Source organism: Panthera leo, chromosome D3 (genome assembly GCF_018350215.1).
Source record: "Panthera leo isolate Ple1 chromosome D3, P.leo_Ple1_pat1.1, whole genome shotgun sequence".
NCBI lineage: Eukaryota > Metazoa > Chordata > Mammalia > Carnivora > Felidae > Panthera > Panthera leo.
The window spans coordinates 17998601-18022719 of NC_056690.1; the positions used below are offsets into that span (position 1 = coordinate 17998601).

Here is a 24119-nt window from a genome sequence, read left to right on the forward strand (position 1 = left end):
ATTGGAAGCCCACACTTGCCGTCTGTGTGGCTTGAGGTCATCGGGCCTCTCGGAGCCTCAGTTTCCTCACTGTGAGCAGGAAATGGTGGCCTCCCCTGCACGGGGCTCTGGGGATTCAGTGAGAAGCCCCCTGTGTCTGATTCATAGTGACACTTGAGATGTTTATTTCTTCCCTCCGGGTGTTTTCTGCCTGGTCTTGTGCCTGAGCAGCTGACTGTGTTTGGTGTTTGGCGGATAGCTCTGTGGCCTAGTTGATTGCACCTGAAGCCATTTCCAAAGTCACCCTGGAATATTTCAGCCCTCACACTTGCCTTGGAACAAATGCCGGTTGACGGTCGGCCCTCCAGAGCCAATGTTGGTTGGCCTCCAACTTTGTCAAAAACGAATAAAAATAGCCACTGGCCTGGAGACTGGGTCTGAAACAAGGCCCCTCCGGCAGCATTGTGTGTTCACCCGCCTAGTTAGTTGTGATGGGCCACGACCCACCTGATGGAGGGGCTCTGTCGCCATGTTTGAAATCAAAATGGCGGCTGGGAATGGTTTTTCCAGGCCACAAAATGGTGTTCTTCTCCTGGATGACTTTTTGTTGTTGTGCTTTAGGTCAGTTTGCTAGAGTTTTAGTGTTTGCGTGCATGGAAATGGGATGTCTGAGACTATCTGAAGCCAAAAGATGAAGCCAGCCAGTCGGGGAAGGCTGTAGATAAGAGTGGGGGGTCGGGGAGAGCGGATGGATGGGGAGCAGACCCTGGGCAGAGGAGTGGCTGAAGCGTTTCCTGGTGAGGTTGGGAGGTCAACAGTCCCTGATCTTCTTGGCTTCACTGGACTGAAATGATAATACAGAGTTTACTGTGTGCCAGATGCCATTTTTTACTTTCTGTATATTAACCTTTAAACCTGGTGTAGTACGTGTTAATAACCTTATCTTACAGTTAAGGATACTGAGTGCCTTGCCCCATGGATGCCAGAATGGCTAGGGCTTTCAGCATCCCTATTAACAAAATTCATATATATTTTTTTCTTATTGAAAATAATTTATCGGGGTGCCTGGGTGGCTCAGTCGGTTAAGCATTTGACTCTTGATTTCGGCTCAAGTTGTGATCTCACGTTTTCATGAATTCGAGCCCGCGTCACCGCAGTGACAGCACAAAGCCTGCTTGGAATTCTGCCTCTCTCCATCCCTCTCCCGCTCACTCTCTTTCGGTCCCTCTCAAAATAAATATGCTTAAAATTTTATCACCGCGGGAAATTTAACAAACATAAAGGAAGAGAAGAAAACACAAACCACCCATAATTGCTCACCATTTTGGTGTCTCTTTCCCTAGATCAGAGGCCTGCAGGTTAGGGCCCTCAGGCCACATCTGCTTGTTTTTGGAAATAAATAAAGTTATCTGAAACAAACTGAGCTCCTTGCTGATTGATGGGATGTAATTGGCAAGACAATATCTGCCCTTCCAAAGTACCCTTGTAAGTCCTTGTAAGTCCTGTTTTGTTTCAGTAGTTCAGCCCTAGGAGGTTCTAGAAGAAAAGCTGCTTGCAGTTTATTTATTTATTTAAAAAAATTTTTTTTTAATGTTTATTTATTTTTGAGACAGAGAGAGACAGAGCATGAATGGGGGAGGGTCAGAGAGAGAGGGAGACACAGAATCTGAAGCAGGCTCCAGGCTCTGAGCGGTCAGCACAGAGCCTGACGCGGGGCTCGAACTCACGGACGTCGAGATCACGACCTGAGCCGAAGTCGGACGCTTAACCGACTGAGCCACCCAGGCACCCCATGATCAATCAGTTCTTCACCAAAAGTTTGGTCCCCTGAACCCACTCATCCCTGCCCTCGACCTGCCTGGTGACACAGCCACTGGACACACCTGTGGGTGGTTAACTTCTGGCTTAATTCCTGGCAGATGAATGTCCCCTTGCTGCGTTACAAAAGTGGACTGAATATTCGCGCCTGATTCTCTTCCATGTCAGGAGAAGGTCCTGTCAACATCCCACTAAATGACGGCAAAAGAGATTTTTTTTTTATTTTATTTTATTATTTTATTTTATTTTATTTTATTTTATTTTATTTTATTTTATTTTATTTTATTTTATTTTATTTTATTTTATTTTATTTTATTTTAAGTTTATTTATTTTGAGAGAGAGAGTGCAAGCAGGGGAAGGGCAGAGAGAGGGAGCGGGAGAGAGAGAATCCCAAGCAGACTCTTCACTGCCAGCACAGAGCCTGACGCGGGGCTCTATCTCGTGAACCATGAGATCCTGACCTACGCAGAAATCAAGAGTCAGATGCTTAACCGACTGATCCACCCAGGCGTCCCTAGATTCTTTTTTTTTTTTTTTTAAAGAGATGGAAACCATCAAGGCTGGCAGGACAGGAGAGGAGATTAGCAATACTATTTTGGAGGCCCCAAAGCAGGTGAGCCAGCAGTAACTGGCTTAGCAGAACCAAGAGGGCTGAGTCCTAAAGCAGCCGTGAGGACAGCTGAGAACTTACTGGATCTGCACCCTGAAAGGCGCAGGGACTGGCGGCATCATGTGCCTGTGCGCCTGGGGGTAAAGGTGGGGAGGTACCAACGTAAGAATTGGGTACAAAATGCCCAGATCTTCTTGTCTGCTTTGCTTGGCAGGGGTTGTCCACTCCCACCCCCACAGAAAGCAGGCAATTCATTCCCTGGAGAGGGAAAAGTAGAGGATCTTGGCGCTGGGGACCGATGGGCACGGTGGAGGGTGTGGGGCCTGTATCCAAACGTGACGATCAGGGTCCGTATAGGTTATAGGTGTTGAAACCTTCCCTGCCCCCCATCCCAGACCTTCCTGCTACGTCCACCCCCCCACCCACCCTCTTCCCAGCTGCTGGCCAATTGAGAGTTGGACCCTTGAAAGAAGACGACTCTAAGTGTACTTCGGGTTCCCTGGTACACAGCAGCCCCCCTCCCCAAGGTCCCGAGCGTGGAGCTCAGGGTCCGCCGGCCTCACCTCAGTACCTTCTGTCATCCCTTTGGTTCTCGCTCTTCGCCACGAGGAAGTGACTGAGGCTTAACAAACAGTTGGGGACAGTTTCTGGTATGGAAGGCAGGCCCCGAACAGAGAGACACAAGAGACTTGGAAGAAACAGAAATCGTGCCAGGAGAAGGGAACGTGAAAAAGCTGCCATTATTGCCCTCACTGAAGTCAGGGAGGATGTTGCACACATAGGCATAGGATGCGTGAAAAGGAAACTCTGCTGGTCATTAACAAGCTCTTCGTTGTAAAAACACAACAGCGGCGGCGGGGAGGGGGATGGGTGGTGGGTGGTGCCCCTGGGTGGCTCAGTCAGTTGAGCGCCTGACTTCGGCTCAGGTCATGATCTCACAGCTCATGAGTTCGAGCCCCTCATCCGGCTCTGTGCTGACAGCTCGGAGCCTGGAGCCTGCAGCCTGCCTCGGATCCTGTGTCTCCCTCTCTCTCTGCCCCTGACCCACTCGCGTTCTGTCTCTGTCTCTCTCAAAAACAAACAACCATTAAAACAAATTTAAAAACACAACAGCGGGTTAGGAGAGAAGGCTGAAGGAATTGCCCGGAAAGTGGAAGACACGAGATGGGAAGTAGGGGAGGGGTAAAATACAGAAACTTGCCGGCCAGTCTAAGAATTTCAGCATCCGGATGATAAGGCTTCTGGAAAGAATAGAGAAAAAGGAGGCAGGGAAATCATTTGAAGGAAATATTCGAAGATAAATTCCAGGATGTGAGTTTTCACATTGAAGGAGCCTGATAGATGCACAGCCCCACTGACGGAAGCAGACACACACCTGAGCACATCCCTGTGAAACTGTAGGCTACAGGAGACAGAGACAAGGTCCTACAAGCTTCTGGATGTGAAACAAAACAGATCACCCACGAAGGATCCAAGTATCGGAACAGCTCTGGTTCCAGCATCCTCGGAAGCCACAACACGATGGTGCAAGGCTTCCAAAACTCGGAAGGAGAAGGTTTTCCCTGATAGAGTTCTGTACGCGGCCAAAGGCTAGGGTCAAACGTGAGAGGAGAAGGAAGTTTCAGACCACGCCAGCTGATGACACATTTACCACCCCCAGTCCCCACTCCCGAACGCCTTTTTTGAGAAGGCTAGCGATCTCCCCCTGAAGCCAGAGAATAAACTGACATCCAGCATAGAATCAGAGGGAATCTCCAGGGCGGTAGTGATGAAGTAGCCTGGTGCAGCGAGGAGGAGGACAGGCACGCGAGGACGTCCTCATCACATGTCCTGCCATGGTACCATCTTTTGAATTAGATGAACTACTGGACGCTATGTCCCAACAAAATGAGGGAGAAAGAGGGAGCCGTGTGATCCCCCAAATGAGAAATCAGACCCGAGGAGAGGCAAAAGGAATCCTGAGGAGGTCAGCAAAAGAAGGCCCAGGATGACAGTCGGGTAAGGGGGTCTGGGGAACCGGCAGTCAGGACGGGAGGAGAGAGCAGAGGCCTCCAGGAGGGATGTTGCCAATGAAAAATAAAGGAGCTGCTCAATTAGCTGCAATTAGTGGGCTGCATTAGCAACAGGTGCAAGAGCTATGCGAAGGAGGGGTGCCTGGGTGGCTCAGTTGGTTGAGCGTCCGACTTCGGCTCCGGTCATGATCTCGCGGTCCGTGTGTTCGAGCCCCGCGTCGGGCTCTGGGCTGACAGCTCGGAGCCTGGAGCCTGCTTCCGATTCTGTGTCTCCCTCTCTCTCTGCTCCTCCCCCACTCATGCTCTGTCTCTATCAAAAAATGAATAAACGTTAGAAAAAATTTTAAAAAGAGCTATGTGAATGAAAACCCCACTGTCTCCAGGAAAGAGAGAGAGAGAGGAAAGAAAGAGGAAGGAAGGAAGGTAGGAAGGCACATGTGGTCTACCCCAGCCCTCATCTGTGAATAATCCTGGATTCATGAAACACCATGTACTGAATCTGCCAGGGTGCAGCATGCCTGTGTTGAGAGATTGGGGGACGGGAAGCAGATGGGGAAGCTGAGTAAGAGCACTCATTCTCGTCCCTCGAGATCTGAGGGCCATAGATGGTGTCTCAAAACTCAGATATGGAAGACACATAACTCTGGTTTTCTTGCCGTATTTTGGAGCTGTACTCCAGATCAGCACTGCCTAATAGAAACATAATGTAAGCTACACATGTAATTTAATTTCTTTCTTTTTTTTTTTTTAAATGTTTATTTATTTTTGAGAGAGAGAGACAAAGCACGAACAGGAGAGGGGCACGGAGAGAGGGAGACGGAATCCTAAGCAGGCTCCAGGCTCCGAGCTGTCAGCACTGAGCCCGACGCGGGGCTTGAACCCATGAAGCATGAGATCATGACCTGAGCCGAAGTCGGACACTCAACCGACTGAGCTACCCAGGCACCCCATGTAACTTAATTTCTAATAGTCACTTTAAAAAGTAAAAAGAGGGGCGCCTGGGTGGCTCAGTCGGTTAAGTGTCCAACTTCGTCTCAGGTCTGCTATCACTGTTCCTGAGTTCGAGCCCCACATCGGGCTCTGTGCTGACAGCTCGGAGCCTGGAGCCTGCTTCAGATTCTGTGTCTCCCTGTCTCTCTGCCCCTCCCCCACTCACATTCTGTGTCTCTCTCTCTCAAAAATAAACATAAAAAAAGTAAAAAGATATGTATTTGAGTATATTTCTTAATACTATCTAAAATAGATAATATTTTTTGATAGATAATATAGATAATATTTTTTTGTGGATTTTTGTTTTATATATCATGTAAGTATAAAATCATATGTATACACAGTATGTGCCATATCAGCCTTTAAAACTACATATCTAAAATCTCAAAGGCTCAGAAAATATTTTTCAGAATTTCTTTTTTTATAGTCAATATGTTTACTGTATTTTATTATTTTTTTGCTACAGTTATAGCAAGTTTTTATTTGTTTTAATTTAAATCCAAGTCAGTTAATATATAGTATAATAATAATTTCAGGAATAGAATTTAGTGATTCATCACTTACATGTAACACTCAGTACTCATTCCAACAAGTGCCTTCCTAATACCCATCACTCATTTAGTCCATTACTCCCCTTCCTCCCCCCCAGCAATCTTTGGTGTGTTCTCTGTATTTAAGAGTCTCTTATGTTTTGTCCCCCTTCTCTGTGTTTATATTATTTTTGCTTCCCTTCCCCTATGTTCATCTGTTTTGTATCTTAAATTCCACGTATGAGTGAAATCATATGATACTTGTCTTTCTGTGACTAGCTTATTTTGCTTAGCATAATACACCCTAGTTCCATCCATGTTGTTACAAATTCTTTTTTTTAATTTATTTTTTAATGTTTTACTTATTTTTAAGAGAGAGAGAGAGAGAGAGAGAGAGAGAGAGAGCGAGCATGAGCGGGGGAGGGGCAGACAAAGGGAGACGCAGAACCTGAAACAGGCTCCAGGCTCTGAGCTGTCAGCACTGAGCCTGACGCGGGGCTCGAACCCACGGACCACGAGATCATGACCTGAGCTGAAGTCAGAGCTTAACTGACTGAGCCACCCAGGCGCCCCTACAAATTCTTTTTGATGGCCGAGTAATATTCCATTGTATATTCCACATCTTCTTTGCCCCTTCATCTGTCGATGGACATTTGGGCTCTTTCCATAGTTTAGCCACTGTCAATAGTGCTGCTATAAATAGGATTTCAACGTACAGTCAATATAAAAAATGTTGATAAGAGGGATGCCTGGGTGGCTCACTTGGTTAAGTGTTTGACTCTTGATTTTGGCTCAGATCATGATCTCGCAGTTCGTGAGTTCAAGCCCTGCATCAGGCTCTGCACTGACAGCATGGACCCCGCTTGGGATTCTCCCTCTCCCTCTCTCTCTCTGCCCCTCCCGCCTCTCTAAATAAATAAATGAACTAAAAAAAAAAGATGTCACACAAGGTGATACTCATGCATTGTTCAGGACTATGGAGAGATGGCAATGCCAGAGAAGTGCTTTCCTCTGGTGTGGGGTTCTGGAGGGGGAGGGCAAGGAACCACCACCTGGAAGTTACACACTTTTTTTTTTGTTGTTTTCAGCCCCCCAATTTTTGATATGTGTGTGCAGAAAAGGGCATGAAAGACAAATCTAAAGTGTTAGACTGTGTGGGCTTGCTCCCTGTTCGTAAACCCCTCCCCATAAGCTTTTCAGTATTATTTGAGTTTCTAAGTTGGGAGCGTATGAAGTAAAAATTAACTGGAGATTAAAGATTTGAAATGTACAGCTTGGGGCACGCCAGGGGTCACTCCTGCTCATTCCTGTACTGGGTTCTTGAGTCTCCTTGTGAAATGCTTCAAGGTCCCTGGTGGAGACTACAAAGAGGGGGTCTGACGGGCTCCCACTTCTCTGTTGATGTTGACTTCACGGGTGCTGGCCTCCCGACTCCCTTCCCCCGCATCCCAGGCTCCACGGCTCATCGGGGTCTGTCCTGTTCCCTCTGCAGACCCAGCATGTCCGGACTCCACCTGGTGAAGAAGGGCCGAGAACTAAAGAAGGTGGACCTGCACAGAGACTTCACCGTGGCCTCCCCGGCTGAGTTTGTCACGCGCTTCGGGGGGGATCGGGTCATTGAGAAGGTACAGATGGGGTCCCGGCAGTCGGGGTGGGGTGGGGCCCCTCCTCCCAGCCGGAGGGGAGAGAACCTACTTCAGGCTCACATAACTCTGTAGAGAAAGGGCCAGGCCACCCTTCCGTGGGCGCTCGCTGAGTGCCACGTGCTGGAATTCATCAGCTTTCTACCCTGTCAACAGCCGGAAGCAACAGGTGCATCACCCCCATTTCACACAAATGGAGACTGAGGTCTGAAAAGACCCCACGGTGCTTTCACGCAAGGGGCTGCTTTCTCGGTTACTGGGGGGGGGGGGGCAGGTCTAAAAGCCCCGCCCTGCCCTTCTGAGGTGTAGAGCTCCTTCCGGGAGAGGAGGCCCATGTACTGAATAACGATAACGAAGGGAAACCGCTACCTGTGGCCATTTAGAACGGCTTTTCGCATCGTTTCCCGTTCCATCGGGTTAAGGCTCTGGGCCACAGACTGGTAATTCCCGTCGTATTCATGGAGAACAAAGATGCAGAGACTTGACATTGGTCGTCCAAAGTCCCGTGGCCAGAGAGGGCCGGAGTCGGGATTTGAACCCAGGTCAGTTTGACCAGAAGGCCTTGTTCTTTTCCACTATTACTCCAGGGTGGTGCTGGGTAATTATGACAACAGCAGCTACTGGCTTTTGAGGGCCTGCTCTGCCGGGCACCCTGGGAACTGCCTTACCTTATCTTACCTCATTTAACTATACACCCCCGCCCCCCACCGAGTCCTGTCGGGCGATATTATTTTGCAGAAGGGGAAACAGGCCCAGGGAAGGGAGGTGGCTTGCCTGGGTCTTACAGCTGGTCAGTGGCAGAGCTGGGATTTGGACTCTGGTCGTCAGAGTCCAGACCCCACGTCCTCTCTCCAGCGTCCTAAGTGCAGTATTGAGCGTTAGAGACTCCTATGGGCTCCTGAGCCTGGCAGCCAATAGACTCTTCTGCCCTGGAGCCTCAGAGTTAGAAACTCTTGGGCGGGGATCCAGAAGCTACGCTTTTGTCACACTTGCCAAGGGCACTGTGTTGCAGCCGGCCCAACTGATGGTGGCTGGCACGCAGCCCTGGGGAGCCGAGAGGCTGGGTGGCCGCTGAAGGCCTCAGCCGGGAGCTGCCTCACTTTATGACTTTGGACTTGACCGTGGCTTGCCCTTTCCCCTAGACTCCTTGTGGGAAAGCTGCACCTGTGGAGACTAGAACAGCCAGCCAGCCCACAGTGGCCTTCTCCCCTGGCGGAGCTCCCAGAATGTGCTGGGACAAATGGGGCCCAGGGAAACGGGCTGTCCTAGGCTCACCCAGAGCCCTTCCTTCTTGACCAAGCCTCCCTTTGATGATAAGACTGAGAGAACCGAAGGCCTGCCATTCTGTCGTTGCTCTCCAGGGGGCAGTTTCGAAAGGAGGGAGCACTGAACCAGAGCCCAGAGCGCTGGGCTCCGTCTGCTGTGGCCACTCATAAGGATATGACATCTGCACTCAGTTTCCCTTTCTGTAAAATGGCAGCCATTGCATTCCCCATCTCTAATGAGACTTGTCCTCCCGAGCCTTAAAATTATGTTCTTGCTACGTCAGTCAGAGGTTCGAGGCCATATGCCTATTTCTTTTTAACAGGAAAACTAGACCTTGGTTTTATTTCTTATAGACCAAGCCAGGAGGCTGGCCAGTCTGAGATCCTTATGTGGGGGTCTGCCTAGTGCCACACAGGAAGTTCAGGCACATTAGGAATGGAAACTGGGACCTTTTCTGTTGCTTTCAGTTGCTGAGGATGGCCAGCGTTACTGCCTTTCCTCCTTACCAAGTCTGGGGCCTTTAACCTCCAGGACGCAGAGGTAGCCAAGGGGGTCAGTTCAGAGCACAGGTCAGAGTGTGCAGGGCTCACGAGTCCCATGCCTGCTACGTACTGGCTGTATGACTTTGGGCAAGTGCCTCGACTCCTTTTTTAATATCTTTAATCCCAAATAGAGATAAGAATACAGCCACTGTCAAGGGCTGTTGTGAGGATGAAATGAAATAATGCTGGTGAAATATATGGTACTGTAGCTTGGTACATGTAAGCATTCAGAAATGTTAAGTGATCGTGATGGTGCCAGTAGAGGATCAAAAATCATTCATTCATCCCATCCTGTCCATCCTGCCCATCTTGTCCATCCATCCATCCATCCATCCACTCATCCATCCATCCATCCATCCACTCATCCATCCATCCATCCATCCACTTACCCATCCATCCATCCATCCATCCATCCATCCATCCATCCATCCACTCACCCATCCACCTATCCATCCACCCATCCATCCACTCATCCATCCATCCATCCATCCATCCATCCATCCATCCATCCATTCTTTCATCCATCCACTTACCCATCTACCCATCTACCCATCCACCCATCCACCCATCTATCCATCCACTCATCCATCCACCCATCCATCCGTCCATCTATCCACTTATCCATCCATCCATCCATCCATCCATCCATCCATCCATCCACCCACCCACCCATCCATCTATCCATCCACTTACCCATCCACCCATCCACCCATCCACCCATCTATCCATCCACTCATCCATCCATCCATCCACTCATCCATCCATCCATCCATCCATCCATCCATCCATCCATCCACTTACCCATCCACCCATCTATCCATCCATTCATCCATCCATCCACTCATCCATCCATCCATCCATCCATCCATCCATCCATCCATTCTTTCATCCATCCACCCATCCATCCTTTCACTCATCCATCCATCCATCTATCCATTCCTCCATCCACACATCCATCCATCTATCCATCCATCCATCCACTCACCCATCCATCCATCCATCCATCCATCCATCCATCCATCCATCCATCTGTCCATCCATCCAGTCCTCCACCTGACCAATCATCCATCCATCCCCTCATCATCTATTCATGCAGCCAGCAGATTTTGAGCACCTCTCTGCCAGGCTGTGTGCTCTAGAGATTCAAAGAGGTACCTCAGGAGGCTCTGCAGCTGTGAGATGGACACCGGGGTAGCATGCAGCTCCCAGCACAGGTAGGTGTGCAGCTCTGGCCCCTTCCCCATTTTCCCGGTCCAGGTGCTCATCGCCAACAACGGCATCGCCGCCGTGAAGTGCATGCGCTCCATCCGCAGGTGGGCCTATGAGATGTTCCGCAACGAGCGGGCCATCCGGTTTGTTGTCATGGTGACCCCAGAGGACCTGAAGGCCAATGCAGGTACCCGGGCCTTGACTCCTTCCCCTCCCGCCACCCCCTGTCCTTACCTGCCCTCTCCTCCATTTTACCTAGGCCACGTCCATCCTGGACCCCAGAGTCCCAGGGTACCTCTCCTGAGCTTGCATTATTTGCCTGTTCTTCATTTAATTAAAAATGCAGGGGCGCCTGGCTGGCTCAGTCAGTTAAGCGTCCGACTCTTGACTTCGGCTCAGGTCACGATCTCACGGTTTGTGAGATCGAGCCCCGCATCTGGCTCTGTGCTGACGGTGCGGAGCCTGCTTGGGATTCTCTCACTCCTTCTCTTTCTGCCCCGCTCACTCACTCTCGCATTCTTTCTCTCTCAAATAAATAAACTTGAAAAAATGCAAATGGTCAATACTCAAAGTAGAAATCCTATCTTTGAGAAGTGCCCAGTGTTCCATCAGAGTGGTCTTTCTCACCCGGTGGGGCGGGGTGGGGGGGGGGGGTTCTTTCTTGCAGATGTATGTATTGTGTTTCAACCATTCAGTTTTCTGTTCACTGTTTCTCTATGTCTGTTAGCATAGCTCATTCTGTAAATAACTGTTGGACAAGTTTGCTTTTTTTCCCTGAACCATCACATCCCTCTACAGACTTTTTTCCACACAGTAGCCGGAGTGACCTCTTAGAAACCCAGCCTCAGGGCCTGTCAGCTCCTCCTCGAAGCTTCTGAGGCTGCAGGGCTGTCCCCTGCCCTCCCCCTGAACCTGGAGCAGAGGCCCTGGGCCCTGACCCCGCACTGATGCAGCCTTCTCTCTCTCTCTCTCTCTTTTTTAATGTTTATTTATTTATTTTGAGAGAGATGAGAGAATGAATAGGGGAGGAGCAGAGAAAGAGGGAGAGAGAGAATCTCAAGCAGGCTCCACGTTGTCAGCATGGAGCCTGATGTGGGAGTCGAACTCATGAACCATGAGACCATGACCTGAGCCGAGATCAAGAGTCAGACGCTTAACCGACTGAGCCACCCAGGTGCCTCAGGATGCAGCCTCCTTTTAACTCAGAGGACAGATTTGATTGTCAGTCCTATTTTATAGACAAGGCAGCGAGGCACGGGGACATAAGTCATTCGTCCAGGGTCGTAGAGCCAATATGTGGCATGGCAGGATTGGAACCCCAGGCTGTCTGAATCCACAGCCTTATTCTGTGGGGGCTCCCATCACACTCAGGCTAAAATTCCACGTCCTCACTCAGGCCAGTTAAGGTGCCTCACAACGTGACTCTGCTGGCCTCCTGGCCCCATCTAGTGCCTCTCACGTTCCATCCCTGGGTCCCAGCCACAGTGGCCTCATCGGTTCCTGGGCTGGCTGAGCTCTTTCCTGTCCAAGAACTCTTGGAACATGCTGGATCTTTTGCTGATGACGCTCCCCCCACTACTTCTCCACCCCCGAAGCTTCTGGCACAACAGGCCTCCACCCCTCCCTGCCCTAGCCTTTGAGTCGTGTTCTCCCGTGTGACTTTTACAGAGAGCCCTGGCGTTGACCCCGTTCTGGTGCTATTGTGTTTGTTTTCTTGTTTATCTTCTCAGATAGTGGAGTAAAACCCAGGGACGGGAGGGAGCTTGTCTGACTCCTTACTTTGTAATCTGTGGGCCCTCCCCCGTGGCCAATGCTCGTGTGCTCCATAAACACGGGAGGCAGGCAGGCTGGAAGGAATCCACCACTCTTGGGTTTCTTTGCGAGCCAGCACATGAAGTTCCACACTGTTCCTTCTCAGGATCCACAAGAATCCCATGGGACAGGGGTACCAACCCTTGCCTTTGGCTTGAGTCTGGCTTTTCACAGTCCAAAACACTGCCCAGTGAACATCCTCTTACATCATCCTTTGGCTTCGTTCATGAGTAGGGTTTTTTAGGACATATTCCTAGAAGTGGAGTTTCTGGCATAAAGGGCATGACTATTTTGAAATCAAAACATCGCATTGTATTCAGCCTTAAAAAGGAAGGAAATCCAGTCACGTGGTTCAGCGTCGGTGAACCAGAAGACATGATGCTAAGTGCAAGGAACCAGTCACAGAAAGACAAATAGGATCCCACATATATGAGGTCCCTAGAGTTGTCAGATTCGTAGAGACCGAGGGTAGATGGTGGTGGCCAGGGGCTGCGGGAGGGAACAAGGGGAGTAGTTGTTTCATGGGCAGAGTTTCAGATTTGCAAGATAGAAAAAGTTCTGGAGATCTGTTTCTTAACAATGTGAATGTGCTAAATCCTCTGGAACTGGACGCTGGAAAAATGAATTCGATGACCCATTTTATGTTTTTTGTTTTTTACCGTGGTTAAAAAAAACATCGTATTGTTGGGGCATCTGGGTGGCTCAGTCAGTTAAGCATCCAACTCTTGGTTTCGGCTCAGGTTATGATCTCACGGTTCGAGAGTTCAAGCCCCACCCCACGCTGGGCTCTGTGCTAACAGCGCAGAGCCTGCTTGGGATCCTCTCTCCCTCCCTCCCTCTCTCCCCGCCCCTCTCCTGCTTGTGCTCACTCTATCTCTCTCTCAAAAAGTAAATAAACAAAAATGTAAAAAAACCACATTGTATTGCTTAATGGCAAAACAGTATTAAGGTAAACTTTAAATAGGAATTAATAGGGGCTCCTGGGTGGCTCAGTTCGTTGAGCATCAGACTCTTGATCTCTGCTCAGGTCATGATGTCAGGGTTCGTGAGATGGGGCCCTGAGTTGGGCTCTGTGCTGATGACGTCGAGCCTACTTGGGATTCTCCCTCTCTCTCTCGCGCGCGCGCGCGCACACATACACACACACACACACACACACACACACACACACACACACACACAATAAATAAACATTAAAAAAGGGAATTAATAGAACACGCCATCTCTTATCCCAACTGTCCCCAAGAAGCTTGCGTCCTTCTTTCTTTAGTCCCTTCCAGACCTTGTCCTGATGCACATATATTTTCACATAGTGAAAGTCACGTTCGGTTTTCTTCAAGTGACCACACGCGTTTGTCCCTTGCTGCCACAGAATCTCGGTCATCCTCTCGGTGGCCGTACGCAGTCCTGCAGTGAACTTCAGCGTCTCAGTTCTTCTTTCCTTTTCGCATTTAATTGCAGAGTATATCAAGATGGCAGATCAGTACGTCCCTGTCCCAGGAGGGCCCAACAACAACAACTATGCCAACGTGGAGCTGGTTGTGGACATTGCCAAGAGGATCCCCGTGCAGGTAAGTCAGATGGGGTGCCCAGTCTGTCTACAGGGGGATGATGCTCTGAACTTCGGAGCAAAAACTCATTCCTGCAGGTTCAGAAGGGAGGGAGGAGCCAGATCGTCCGAGACCCTGAAATCCGGGGCTGATGTGACCCGGGGAAGAGCTTTCCGTGCGTGACAGGAGGGGGATTCTCGAAGATCTTCATTCACACCTCTCTGTGTTTACAGGCGGTGTGGGCTGGCTGGGGCCATGCTTCCGAAAACCCCAAACTCCCGGAGCTCCTGTGCAAGCATGACATTGCTTTCTTAGGTAGAGTATGTCTCCGTCAGATACGCGGGAATCGGGGCGTTCACGGGATGGTCTGCTGGGTCAGGCTCTCTTTCCAGTGTAGCCCTGCAAGGTGGGGGTCACTTTACATTCCCACCTCACCCTTTCATTGTCACGAGGAAGCAGGGCCGGCCGGTGGAGGGGAGGTTGGGCAGCCCAGGGACATAGGAGGCATTACCACGGGTACCGCCGCGGAATGATGCTGGAGCGAGCGGAACCCTCTGCTCATGCTCCTGCTGGTACCGAGATCCCAGCCACGTTCAGATTTCTGACTGGGTTCGGAGGTCACATTTCTGATAAGCCCACACCTTTCTTGGGCTGTTCTCAGGGCTTTGTAATGTCCTGGCATCTTAGGACCAGAGTCCCTCATCGCTATAGCTTTTTAGGTAAAACGATACTCTCTATGGCATCTGTTTGTTATAGGATATGTATTTGTAAACTCTGTGTGTGCAGGTATGCTGTTGGCCATCTTTGCATGATTTGGGGGAATCATTTACCATCCACACTAAATCCCCGTGCTGCTTCTTATCTCTGGGCCTGCAACACACACTGTATGAAGCAACTCAGGGCAAATCAGCACCTGACATTCCACAGGTCTGCTTAGTGACCCAGGCCTGTTTATGTTTTCTCTATCTATTGTCTTTGGTTGGCCGTCACGTGGGACCCTCATTATCCCTTAGCTCCTCTGGAGGTTGATGAGCCAGCCCAGCGAACTATAGCCCATAGGCCAAGTCCAGATCACTGCCTGCTTTTGTAAATAAAGATTTATTGAAACACGGCCCTCTCATTCATTTATTGATTGCCTATGGCTGCTTTTGCCCAACATTGGCAAAGTTGAATATTCATGACAGAGACAGGCAGACCTGCAAAGCTCCAAATATTTTCCATCTGGATCATTATAGGAGAAGTTTGCTGACCTAGGGTCTAGTTTTCTGAGGTGCTAGCTTGGCCCTTTGGTCTAACTCTTTGGCTTCTTCCCGACAAGTGAATTTTGCGCGTGCCACATACCTCAGGTTGTAACTCAGATCAGATTTACAGTCCACATGTACTAAAAATGGCAAACTTCATCCCCCTCTGATGAAGTAGCAGACCGATAGATTTTTTTTCCTTCCCCAACTTGTTGTTACATTCCTTGAGAGCTAGGACCTGAGTACTTGTCTTTGTGCATTTGGTTGGCACGGGGCTGCAAGGGGCCATTGACTAACTCGATTCTGCCTCGCCCTTTGTCCCTGATCCCTCAGGCCCTCCCAGTGAGGCCATGTGGGCCTTGGGAGATAAGATCGCCTCCACCATTGTGGCCCAGACGCTGCAGGTCCCAACACTGCCTTGGAGTGGAAGTGGTAAGTGACCTGAGCCTCACTCTGCGAGGAGCTCTGCCACCCTACCTGCCCAGAAGGGGTGATAGGAATATGCTTTTTTCTTTTTATCCTTATCATTTAAAAATTTTAAAATGATGAAACCAATGGTACAGTTTCATTGCAGACAGCTTAGAAAATCTAGAATTACAAAAAAGAAGTAGAAATCATCCACAATCCTATGCCCCAGTGTCAAACGTCTGTTACAGCCAAAGAGCCTACCTTTCCGGCCTTTTTTTCCTAGGCATATCTTTTAAAAAGCCAGAGATCTTGTATTGACTACTCTGTGACTTATTTTTTTTCTTACTAATCCTTCTTTGTCAATAAGTACACTTTACAACATTTAAAATATCTGCATTGGATTTTATCGTAGAGAGGTACTTACCATAATTAACAGTTCTCTACAGTTATATATTTAGGTTGTTTCCAGCTTATTTTGTTCCAATTTTTTGTTTTAAGAGCTAAAAGTAATGGAGTCTTGATAGTCTTATAGCTAAATCTCGATGTAGTTTTTAATCATTTCCTTAGGATGAATTCCTAAGGAATCCTAGGATAGAATTTCTAGGATAAATTAAAAATGAACAGGAAAAAAAAAATCTAGGATAAATTAAAAATGAACAGGAAAAAAAAAACCTCAGGAGTTTCCTATTCAATCTGATTTTTTTCCTCAAAGACAGCGAATTTGGGATGGAAAGGGTTTTAGAAAACAGCGATTCACATGTAAATGACATCCGTGGGTAGAGTTGGAATTTTTTTTCAGTTCAGGTTAATATGATTGTTCTTGGTAGACTCAGTCTGAATTTCTTAAGTTTGATTTCCCTTTCGAGGTCAAGTCAGTCCTTAGGAAAATTAAAAGCCACTGTGCGAAGCTGAAGGACTGTGTATGTTGTTGGTCCAGAGGCCAGGTCTTGAGAGGCTTTGGTGAGGAAAGGCCCTGTGGTTTCCGTATTATGTATCTCCACCATCCTCAGGAGGATTCAGCTTTTTTTTTTTTTTTTTTTTTTTTTTTTTTTTGTGACTCTCCAGGTCTGATAATAGAGTGGACAGAAGATAATCTGCAGGAGGGGAAAAGAATCAGTGTCCCAGAAGACATTTACGACCAGGGTTGTGTGAAAGATGTGGAGGAGGGCCTAGAGGTAAACATGGGGCTGGGAGGTCAAGGTGCTGGAGGCTTCTCATCATCCTGGAAACAGTCTACCTTCTAAAGAGGTCTGTTTGCCCTTCGCCCCCAGGTGGCAGAGAAAATTGGTTTTCCCTTGATGATCAAAGCTTCTGAAGGCGGTGGAGGGAAAGGAATCCGGAAAGCAGAGAGTGCCGAGGACTTCCCAATCCTTTTCAGACAAGTGAGCCGTTCTTGCTGAGTGTTTGGGAATTGTGTGCACTTCGTTGTTGGCTGCCAGATTCTTTTCATTTGCGTTACCGTGTCAGAAATCAAGAGGACATGTGCGGGAGCTGGAATATTGCTCTGCTGTCTTCCGAAGCAAATGTGTATGTTTTTACGACACACGGAAGTCCGTGGTTCGTGTTGATCCCCACGCCATTAACTTAGATGTTCGATTCTGTGAATCCTCGTGACTTTAAATGATTTCAGAGAAGCAGGGCCAGAGTATCTATCGGCTTGTGACTATAGTTGTCTCTCGAAAGATGGGACATTGTGTATGTTTTGGTAGTCTTGGTGTTTTTAATGTTTCTAGGTGATTGACTTTGGTTGTAGGAATGAACTGTGTATCTGCTTATTTGTAGCTGGGTTTTCACTTTGCCAACATTATGCCCTATTGCAGCTGCCCGTTGGCATTGTCTTTTTTTTTTTTTTAACGTTTATTTATTTTTGAGACAGAGAGAGACAGAGCATGAATGGGGGAGGGTCAGAGAGAGAGGGAGACACAGAATCTGAAATAGGCTCCAGGCTCTGAGCCGTCAGCCCAGAGCCCGACACGGGGCTCGAACTCACGGACTGTGAGATCGTGACCTGAGCTGAAGTGGGTCGCTTAACCGACTGAGCCACCCAGGCGCCCCGAACCGTTGGCATTGTCTTAAAAAAGGTAGGCTGATGATCTTCCCATTCTTTTTAAAGACTTTTTTTGAAGATTTCTTTTTAAAGAATGTTTATTTGTTTACTGTGTGTGTGAGAGAGGGAGGGGCGGAGAGAGTGGGAGAGAGAGGATCCGAAGCAGGCTCCACACTTTCAGCACAGAGCCCGATGTGGGAATCAGTCCCACAAACTGTGAGATCACGACCTGAACTGAGATCAAGAGTTGGACACCGAACCGAATGAGCCACCCAGGCCCCTCAACCTTTCCATTCTTAACACGACTATTTTAGTATTTCTAGGGTTTCTTCCAGAACTTGTTCCCGTGCGTGTTTGAAAGAGTTGCATTCATTCTGCCCGGTGTTTTGTTCTACGTTAAAAAAAAATTCCAAGTTGTAGATCATGGACATTTTTCCCATGTTGTTCCAGTCTTGACGGTTATTTTGATGACGTGCCAAGAAGGACTTAGAGGGCGCGTGCATTTACCAAAACGGGTCAATAAATTGCTTTCTAAAAAGGTTTATCAGATAAACAGCTGTGGGCAGTGTGTGAATGTTCTATAACGTAGTGGTTTCGCTCTCACGTGATTCCATTGGGCTGAACGGGTTTTTGGGGTATTTTGGGGGGAAGAAGTTCTATTTACAGGAAAGTTGTGAAGGTGGTAGAATTCCCATCTATGCTTCACCTGGTTTCCCGCCTTTATCTTCCGTCAGCCGTGCTACGTTTGCTCTAACTAAGAGATCAACAGTGATACGTTTCTATTAAGTGAACTCTAGACTTGATTCAGAGCTCACCAATATTCCCCACTAATCTCTTCTTTCTGTTTCAGGATCCAGTCCTGGAGCCTCTATTACATTTACGAGTCATATAGGTTCTAAAGCTTTTCCCCCCCTTTCTTTAAAATAGACGTGGGGCGCCTGGGTGGCTCAGTCGGTTGGGTGTCCGACTTCAGCTCAGGTCATGATCTCAGGGTTTGTGAGTTCGAGCCCCACTTGGGGGCTCACCGCTGTCGATGGAGGGCCTGCTTCGGATCCTCTGTCCTCCGCTCTCTGTCCACCACCACCTCCCCCCACGCTCTCTCTCAAAAATAAATGAAAACATTAAGAAAAAAGTCTTTTAAAATAGGCATTGCTTCTTAGAGTGGTTTTTAATTCACAGCAAAATTGAGTGGGAAGTGTAAAACTCCTGCATACGCCCTGTCCCCACACATGCCCAGCCTCCCCCAAGCGTTTTTCTTTTGATTACGTGAGTGCAGTATGAAACTGTTCTTATACAAACATCCGAACACTTTTGGGGTATATTAAACATAAAAAAGGAAAATTCTCTTTTTTTTTTTAATTTTTTTTAATGTTTATTTATTTTTGAGACACAGAGAGACAGAGTACGAACGGGGGAGGGACAGAGAGAGAGGGAGACACAGAATCAGAAGCAGGCTCCAGGCTCCGAGCCATCAGCCCAGAGCCCGACGCAGGGCTCGAACTCACGGACCGCGAGATCGTGACCTGAGCTGAAGTCGGACGCTTAACCGACTGAGCCACCCAGGCGCCCTGTGGAAAGTTCTCTTTTTATCACCACCTCTGAACTCCTCCCCCTTCTCAGATGTAACTAGTTAGTGGTTGGGTTGGTTCCAGCACTTTGACAGTATATACTTTTGAAAAAACAGTTTTAAAAGATTTTTTAATTTTTATTTTATTTATTTATTTATTTTTTTTAATTTTTTTTTTTCAACGTTTTTTATTTATTTTTGGGACAGAGAGAGACAGAGCATGAACGGGGGAGGGGCAGAGAGAGAGGGAGACACAGAATCGGAAACAGGCTCCAGGCTCCGAGCCATCAGCCCAGAGCCTGACGCGGGGCTCGAACTCACGGACCGCGAGATCGTGACCTGGCTGAAGTCGGACGCTTATCCGACTGCGCCACCCAGGCGCCCCAAGATTTTTTAATTTTTAAAAGTAATCTCTACACCCAGTGTGGGGCTCGAACTTACAAACCCGAGACCAAGAGTCACGTGCTCTACCGTGAGCCAGCCAGGTGCCCCTGTATCTACTTTTATATAGACAGTCATACAGTTCTGTTTTATTATTTTTTGTATTATAAGTGGGGTCATCCCCTATATAGCTGCAGCTTGCTTTTTAAAAAAATTTCTTAGGGGTGCCTGGGCAGCTCAGTCAGTTAAACATCTGACTCTTGGTTTCAGCTCACGTCATGATCTCCCGGGTTCATGAGATCGAGCCTTGTGTCGAGCTTTGCCCTGACAGCACAGAGCCTTGCATGGGATCTCTCTCTCTCTCTCTCTACTCCTCCCCTGCTTGCTCTCTATCTTGCTCTCAAAATAAATAAAAAAATAAAATGAAACTTAAAAACTTTTCCTAGGCATCGTTAAATGGGACCACTGATTTTTATATCATCATTAAGAATTTCTGGACGATTGGCTTTAAGCCATCAAAAGAATGAAGTGAGAGAGTACTATTTAAGAAGGAGGAAAAGAAAGTTGCAGGGTAGCATGTTTCGGTCCTATTTTTATCCCAAGAACATTCCGTGTGCCGTGTGTGTTCCTAAGTGTGCCCCCGGCTCTCACCAGCGCACTGACTTAACCAGTTAACTCTTAACCACAGTCACTCTTAGCACATTAAACTCTAACACGCACCCAAATCTTAACAGCACATTATCTTTTGGAGATGGGGTTGTGGGAAAATTGCCCTTGTTCCATTATAGACTTTTGACAATATCGGACTTAAAACATCAAGGAGAAGGGCATGTCTGTGAGAGAGGTAAAACAAAGCTAAGAGATCAGCAAAATCGTGGACGTATCTTCAGAGAACTTCGCGCTCCAGCCCTGGTCCCCCGGGGAAGAGTGAGCCACTCTGCTGTCCCCCCAGGTGCAGAGTGAGATCCCGGGCTCCCCGATCTTTCTCATGAAGCTGGCCCAGCACGCCCGGCACCTGGAGGTCCAGATCCTCGCCGACCAGTACGGGAACGCCGTGTCTCTGTTCGGGCGTGACTGCTCCATCCAGCGGCGGCATCAGAAGATCATCGAGGAGGCACCGGCCACCATCGCCACACCGGCTGTGTTCGAGTTCATGGAGCAGGTGAGCTCTGCAGAGCTGGGGAGGGGGGCGGGTGGCGCGGGGCGGTCAGCCGCAGGGAGAGCCGTCTCCACCCAGCCAGCAAAAGCGCCCTACAGTTCGCGTTGCCAGAGCGGGGTGGGTGCCCGTGAAGACACGGTCTGCGGGGTGAGAGCCATCGTAGGGAGTGTGATCCCTGAGGTCCCAAAGGAGCTCCCACACAGCAGGTCCTCAGCATTTGGTGCGGGGAACTTATAAGCCACCATTGGGTCGGTCCAAGAAAACCACTGGAAACCCTTCGGTGTCCGTTTCTGTGCAGTGTGCCGTCCGCCTGGCCAAGACCGTGGGCTACGTGAGCGCGGGGACGGTGGAATACCTCTACAGCCCGGATGGCAGCTTCCACTTTCTGGAGCTGAATCCCCGCCTGCAGGTGGAGCACCCGTGCACGGAAATGATCGCCGACGTCAACCTGCCGGCCGCCCAGCTACAGGCGAGGAAATGGGCTCCGGGCCCTGGGGTTTCTTCCGCCTGGGTGGGGGCCCTGTCCGGCTCATATCGGCCCTTCCCGACTCTCTCTTGACTGGCCGTCCCTGGGGAGTGACTGGTTTGTTGCGGGAGTAGCCCTGAGAACCACACAGGCCGAGAAGCTTCTGAGAAGTGGCTTGTCCCCTTTGTCTGGCTATAGACCTCTTTGAGAAATGGGCAGAAGCCTGTTGAACTTCTCCCTGGGAAAAAAACTATTTTATACAGTTCCAGGGCATTTGCGGACCCCCCGTACCCGTTCATAGTCCCTCCCAGAGAAGTGTGTCTCAACCTTTTTTTTTTTTTTTTTTAACTTTTCAAAAAAGTTTATTTATTTTTGAGAGAGAGAGCACGAAAGGGCCAGAGAGAGAAGGAGAGGGAGAGGGAGAGGGAGAGAGAGAGAGAGAGAGAGAGAGAATCCCAAGCAGGCTCTGCACCGTGAGCGTGGGGCCCATTGTGGGGCTCGAACTCACGAACCGCGAGATCATGCTCTGAGCCAAAATCGGACGCTTAACTGACTGAGCCGCCCAGGTGCCCCCCAGCCTTTTTTTTTTCATTACAGCTCCCTTCAGGAGTCTTTGTAGATACTTTTCCCCCTAATTCCTCCCCTTATGAAATTTTAACATCACAGATATACCTGTTTTTACTGTAGATACATCCACATCTTACGCATACAAAGAGTAAGATGATTTCATCCCCAAGAGCAAATATTTGCCCCCTTGGGGGGCAGTATCACCCCCGTTGAGAACTTGTGACCCACAGTTAGGAAATCCTGCACCAATGGGAACTCAAATTTGTAAAATATGTGTGTCTTTCCTTTCTTTCCTTGCTTCCTCCCTCCACCAGCATTTTTATTGTTTTTCTATTTTGTGGGGTTTTGTTTTTTGTGTTTTGTTTTTTTGTAGTTTGGAAAATTTCAGGAATGTTGCAAGGACAGTGCAATTAACACCCACCCCCTACCCCTCAGTCCACCAATTGTTAGTCTCTGCCATGTTTGTGTTGTATTTGTGTGTCTGTTTAATTTTTTTCAGCTTAACTTTTTTTTAATGCTTTATTTACCTTTGAGAGAGAGAGAGAGAGAGAGAGAGAGAGAGAGACAGAATCCAAAGCAGGCTCCAGGCTCCGAGCTGTCGGCGCAGAGCCCGACGCGGGGCTTGAACTGATGAACCGTGAGATCATGACCTGAGCCGAAGTTGGTTAAGCAACCAATTGACCCACCCAGGCGCCCCGCAGCTTATGTTTTTGAGTGATGTTTTGACTTGAACCTTTATGGCACTTTGCCTCTAAATCCTTGAGTCAAAGGAACTCCCAAGAATAAGATCATTCTAAAAAAAAAGATCATTCTGGCACAACACCACCATAAAATGATGACGCTTGGTAAAGCACTGATGCCACCACACTATCTAAAATTAAGAAGTATAAAATTAAAAAATTGATAAAATATAGGGGCTCTTGAGTGGCTCAGCCAGTAGAGCATCGACTCTTGATCTCAGGGTCATGAGTTCAAGCCCAGCGTTGGGCGTGGAGCCTACTTAAACAACAACAAATTTATACAATCTAATACCATTAAGAGTTTCCCCTCTGTTCCAGTAATCTCTTTTTATGGCTATTTTTTTTGCTTACTTTAAAAACCCAGGATCCATTCCCGGACCTCACATTCTGTTTCACCGCCACAACTTTTGACTCTCCTCTGTCCTCAGACATACTTTTTTGTTCTCCATGTTGGTGTTTGAGAAGAGTTCAGGCAGAACGCCCCTCAGTGTGGATTTGTCTGATGGCTTCTCCCTGGTGGAAAAGTCCCGTAAGGGTTTTGGCAATTTACCACCTAGGCGGGCGTTGGGCCCTTCTTAGTGCATCTCATCAGAAAGACCCAGGAGGTTAAATTTGTGTCTTATACTCATTCTGCAGGCTCAGGTTCCTCTGAGTCCTTTTAAAACCTTTAACTCGGGGCCCCTGGGTGGCGCAGTCAGTTAAGCGGCTGACTTCGGCTCAGGGCGTGATCTCACGGTTCATGAGTTCCAGCCCCGGGTCAGGCTCTCTGCTGTCAGCACAGAGCCCACTTTGGATCCTCTGTCCCCTCCCTCTCCGTCACCCTCCCCCCACCCCTGCTGGCTCTTGCTCTCTCTCTCTCAAAACGGATAAATAAAAACTTTAAAAGTAGTAAAACCTTTAAGTCTGCAGCTGGCCGCCGTTATATCTCCCCTTGCACGGATGGCACCCGGAGTCTGTAACTTTTATTTGACGCACGGGTGTTCTGGTGGCGTGAGGTGGTTTTACGAAAGTGGCTGCTTTTCCTCAGGGGACGCTGTTTGCTCCCTGGGGGCGGAGTCAAGCCTCTTGCCTTTTTCTTGCTTTGCTTCTCCCGCCACCGCAGCCACAGTGTTGCACGCTCAGGACGTGCTCGGTATCCCTGAAATCGTTCACTGTGCCTCTTCCTCCGTGGCAGTGCGCTCGGTGTTTGGGGGCCGGGGTTCCAGTGGGGCTGAGGCTCACGGGGCGTGGATCTCTTCCTTCCAGATCGCCATGGGGGTGCCGTTGCACCGGCTGAAGGATATCCGGCTTCTGTACGGAGAGTCACCATGGGGGGTGACACCCATTTCATTTGAAACTCCTTCTAACCCTCCGCTCGCCCGAGGCCATGTCATCGCGGCCAGAATCACCAGCGAGAACCCAGATGAGGCAAGTTGGGAGGTTCCCCACCCCGCGTCTGCCGTCTCCAGTCTCCCAGTGTGGGACACATCCCAGACGTTAGCCTCGGACGAGACGCCCAGGCTTCCCAGGGTACAGACAGGCGCGGGGAGGCGCACCGTTTGATCGGGGGTGAGCCCTTCATGCGTCTCATTGGTCACTTAC

General features: G+C 48.9%; 1 protein-coding gene across 3 annotated transcripts in view; it reads left to right on the plus strand.

Annotated features, from left to right (window-relative positions):
• The window catches only part of ACACB (acetyl-CoA carboxylase beta), a 98894-nt gene that overhangs the window by 13808 nt on the left and 60967 nt on the right, over nucleotides 1–24119 (plus strand). For all 3 annotated transcript variants that reach the window (XM_042909646.1, XM_042909644.1, XM_042909645.1), the window contains exons 2-11: nucleotides 7433–7565; nucleotides 10649–10787; nucleotides 13874–13983; nucleotides 14196–14277; nucleotides 15537–15635; nucleotides 16677–16786; nucleotides 16883–16993; nucleotides 20559–20768; nucleotides 21064–21234; nucleotides 23784–23945. In XM_042909646.1, the coding sequence (XP_042765580.1) occupies nucleotides 7433–7565; nucleotides 10649–10787; nucleotides 13874–13983; nucleotides 14196–14277; nucleotides 15537–15635; nucleotides 16677–16786; nucleotides 16883–16993; nucleotides 20559–20768; nucleotides 21064–21234; nucleotides 23784–23945 (1327 nt within the window). The remainder of the gene's footprint in view (nucleotides 1–7432; nucleotides 7566–10648; nucleotides 10788–13873; nucleotides 13984–14195; nucleotides 14278–15536; nucleotides 15636–16676; nucleotides 16787–16882; nucleotides 16994–20558; nucleotides 20769–21063; nucleotides 21235–23783; nucleotides 23946–24119) is intronic.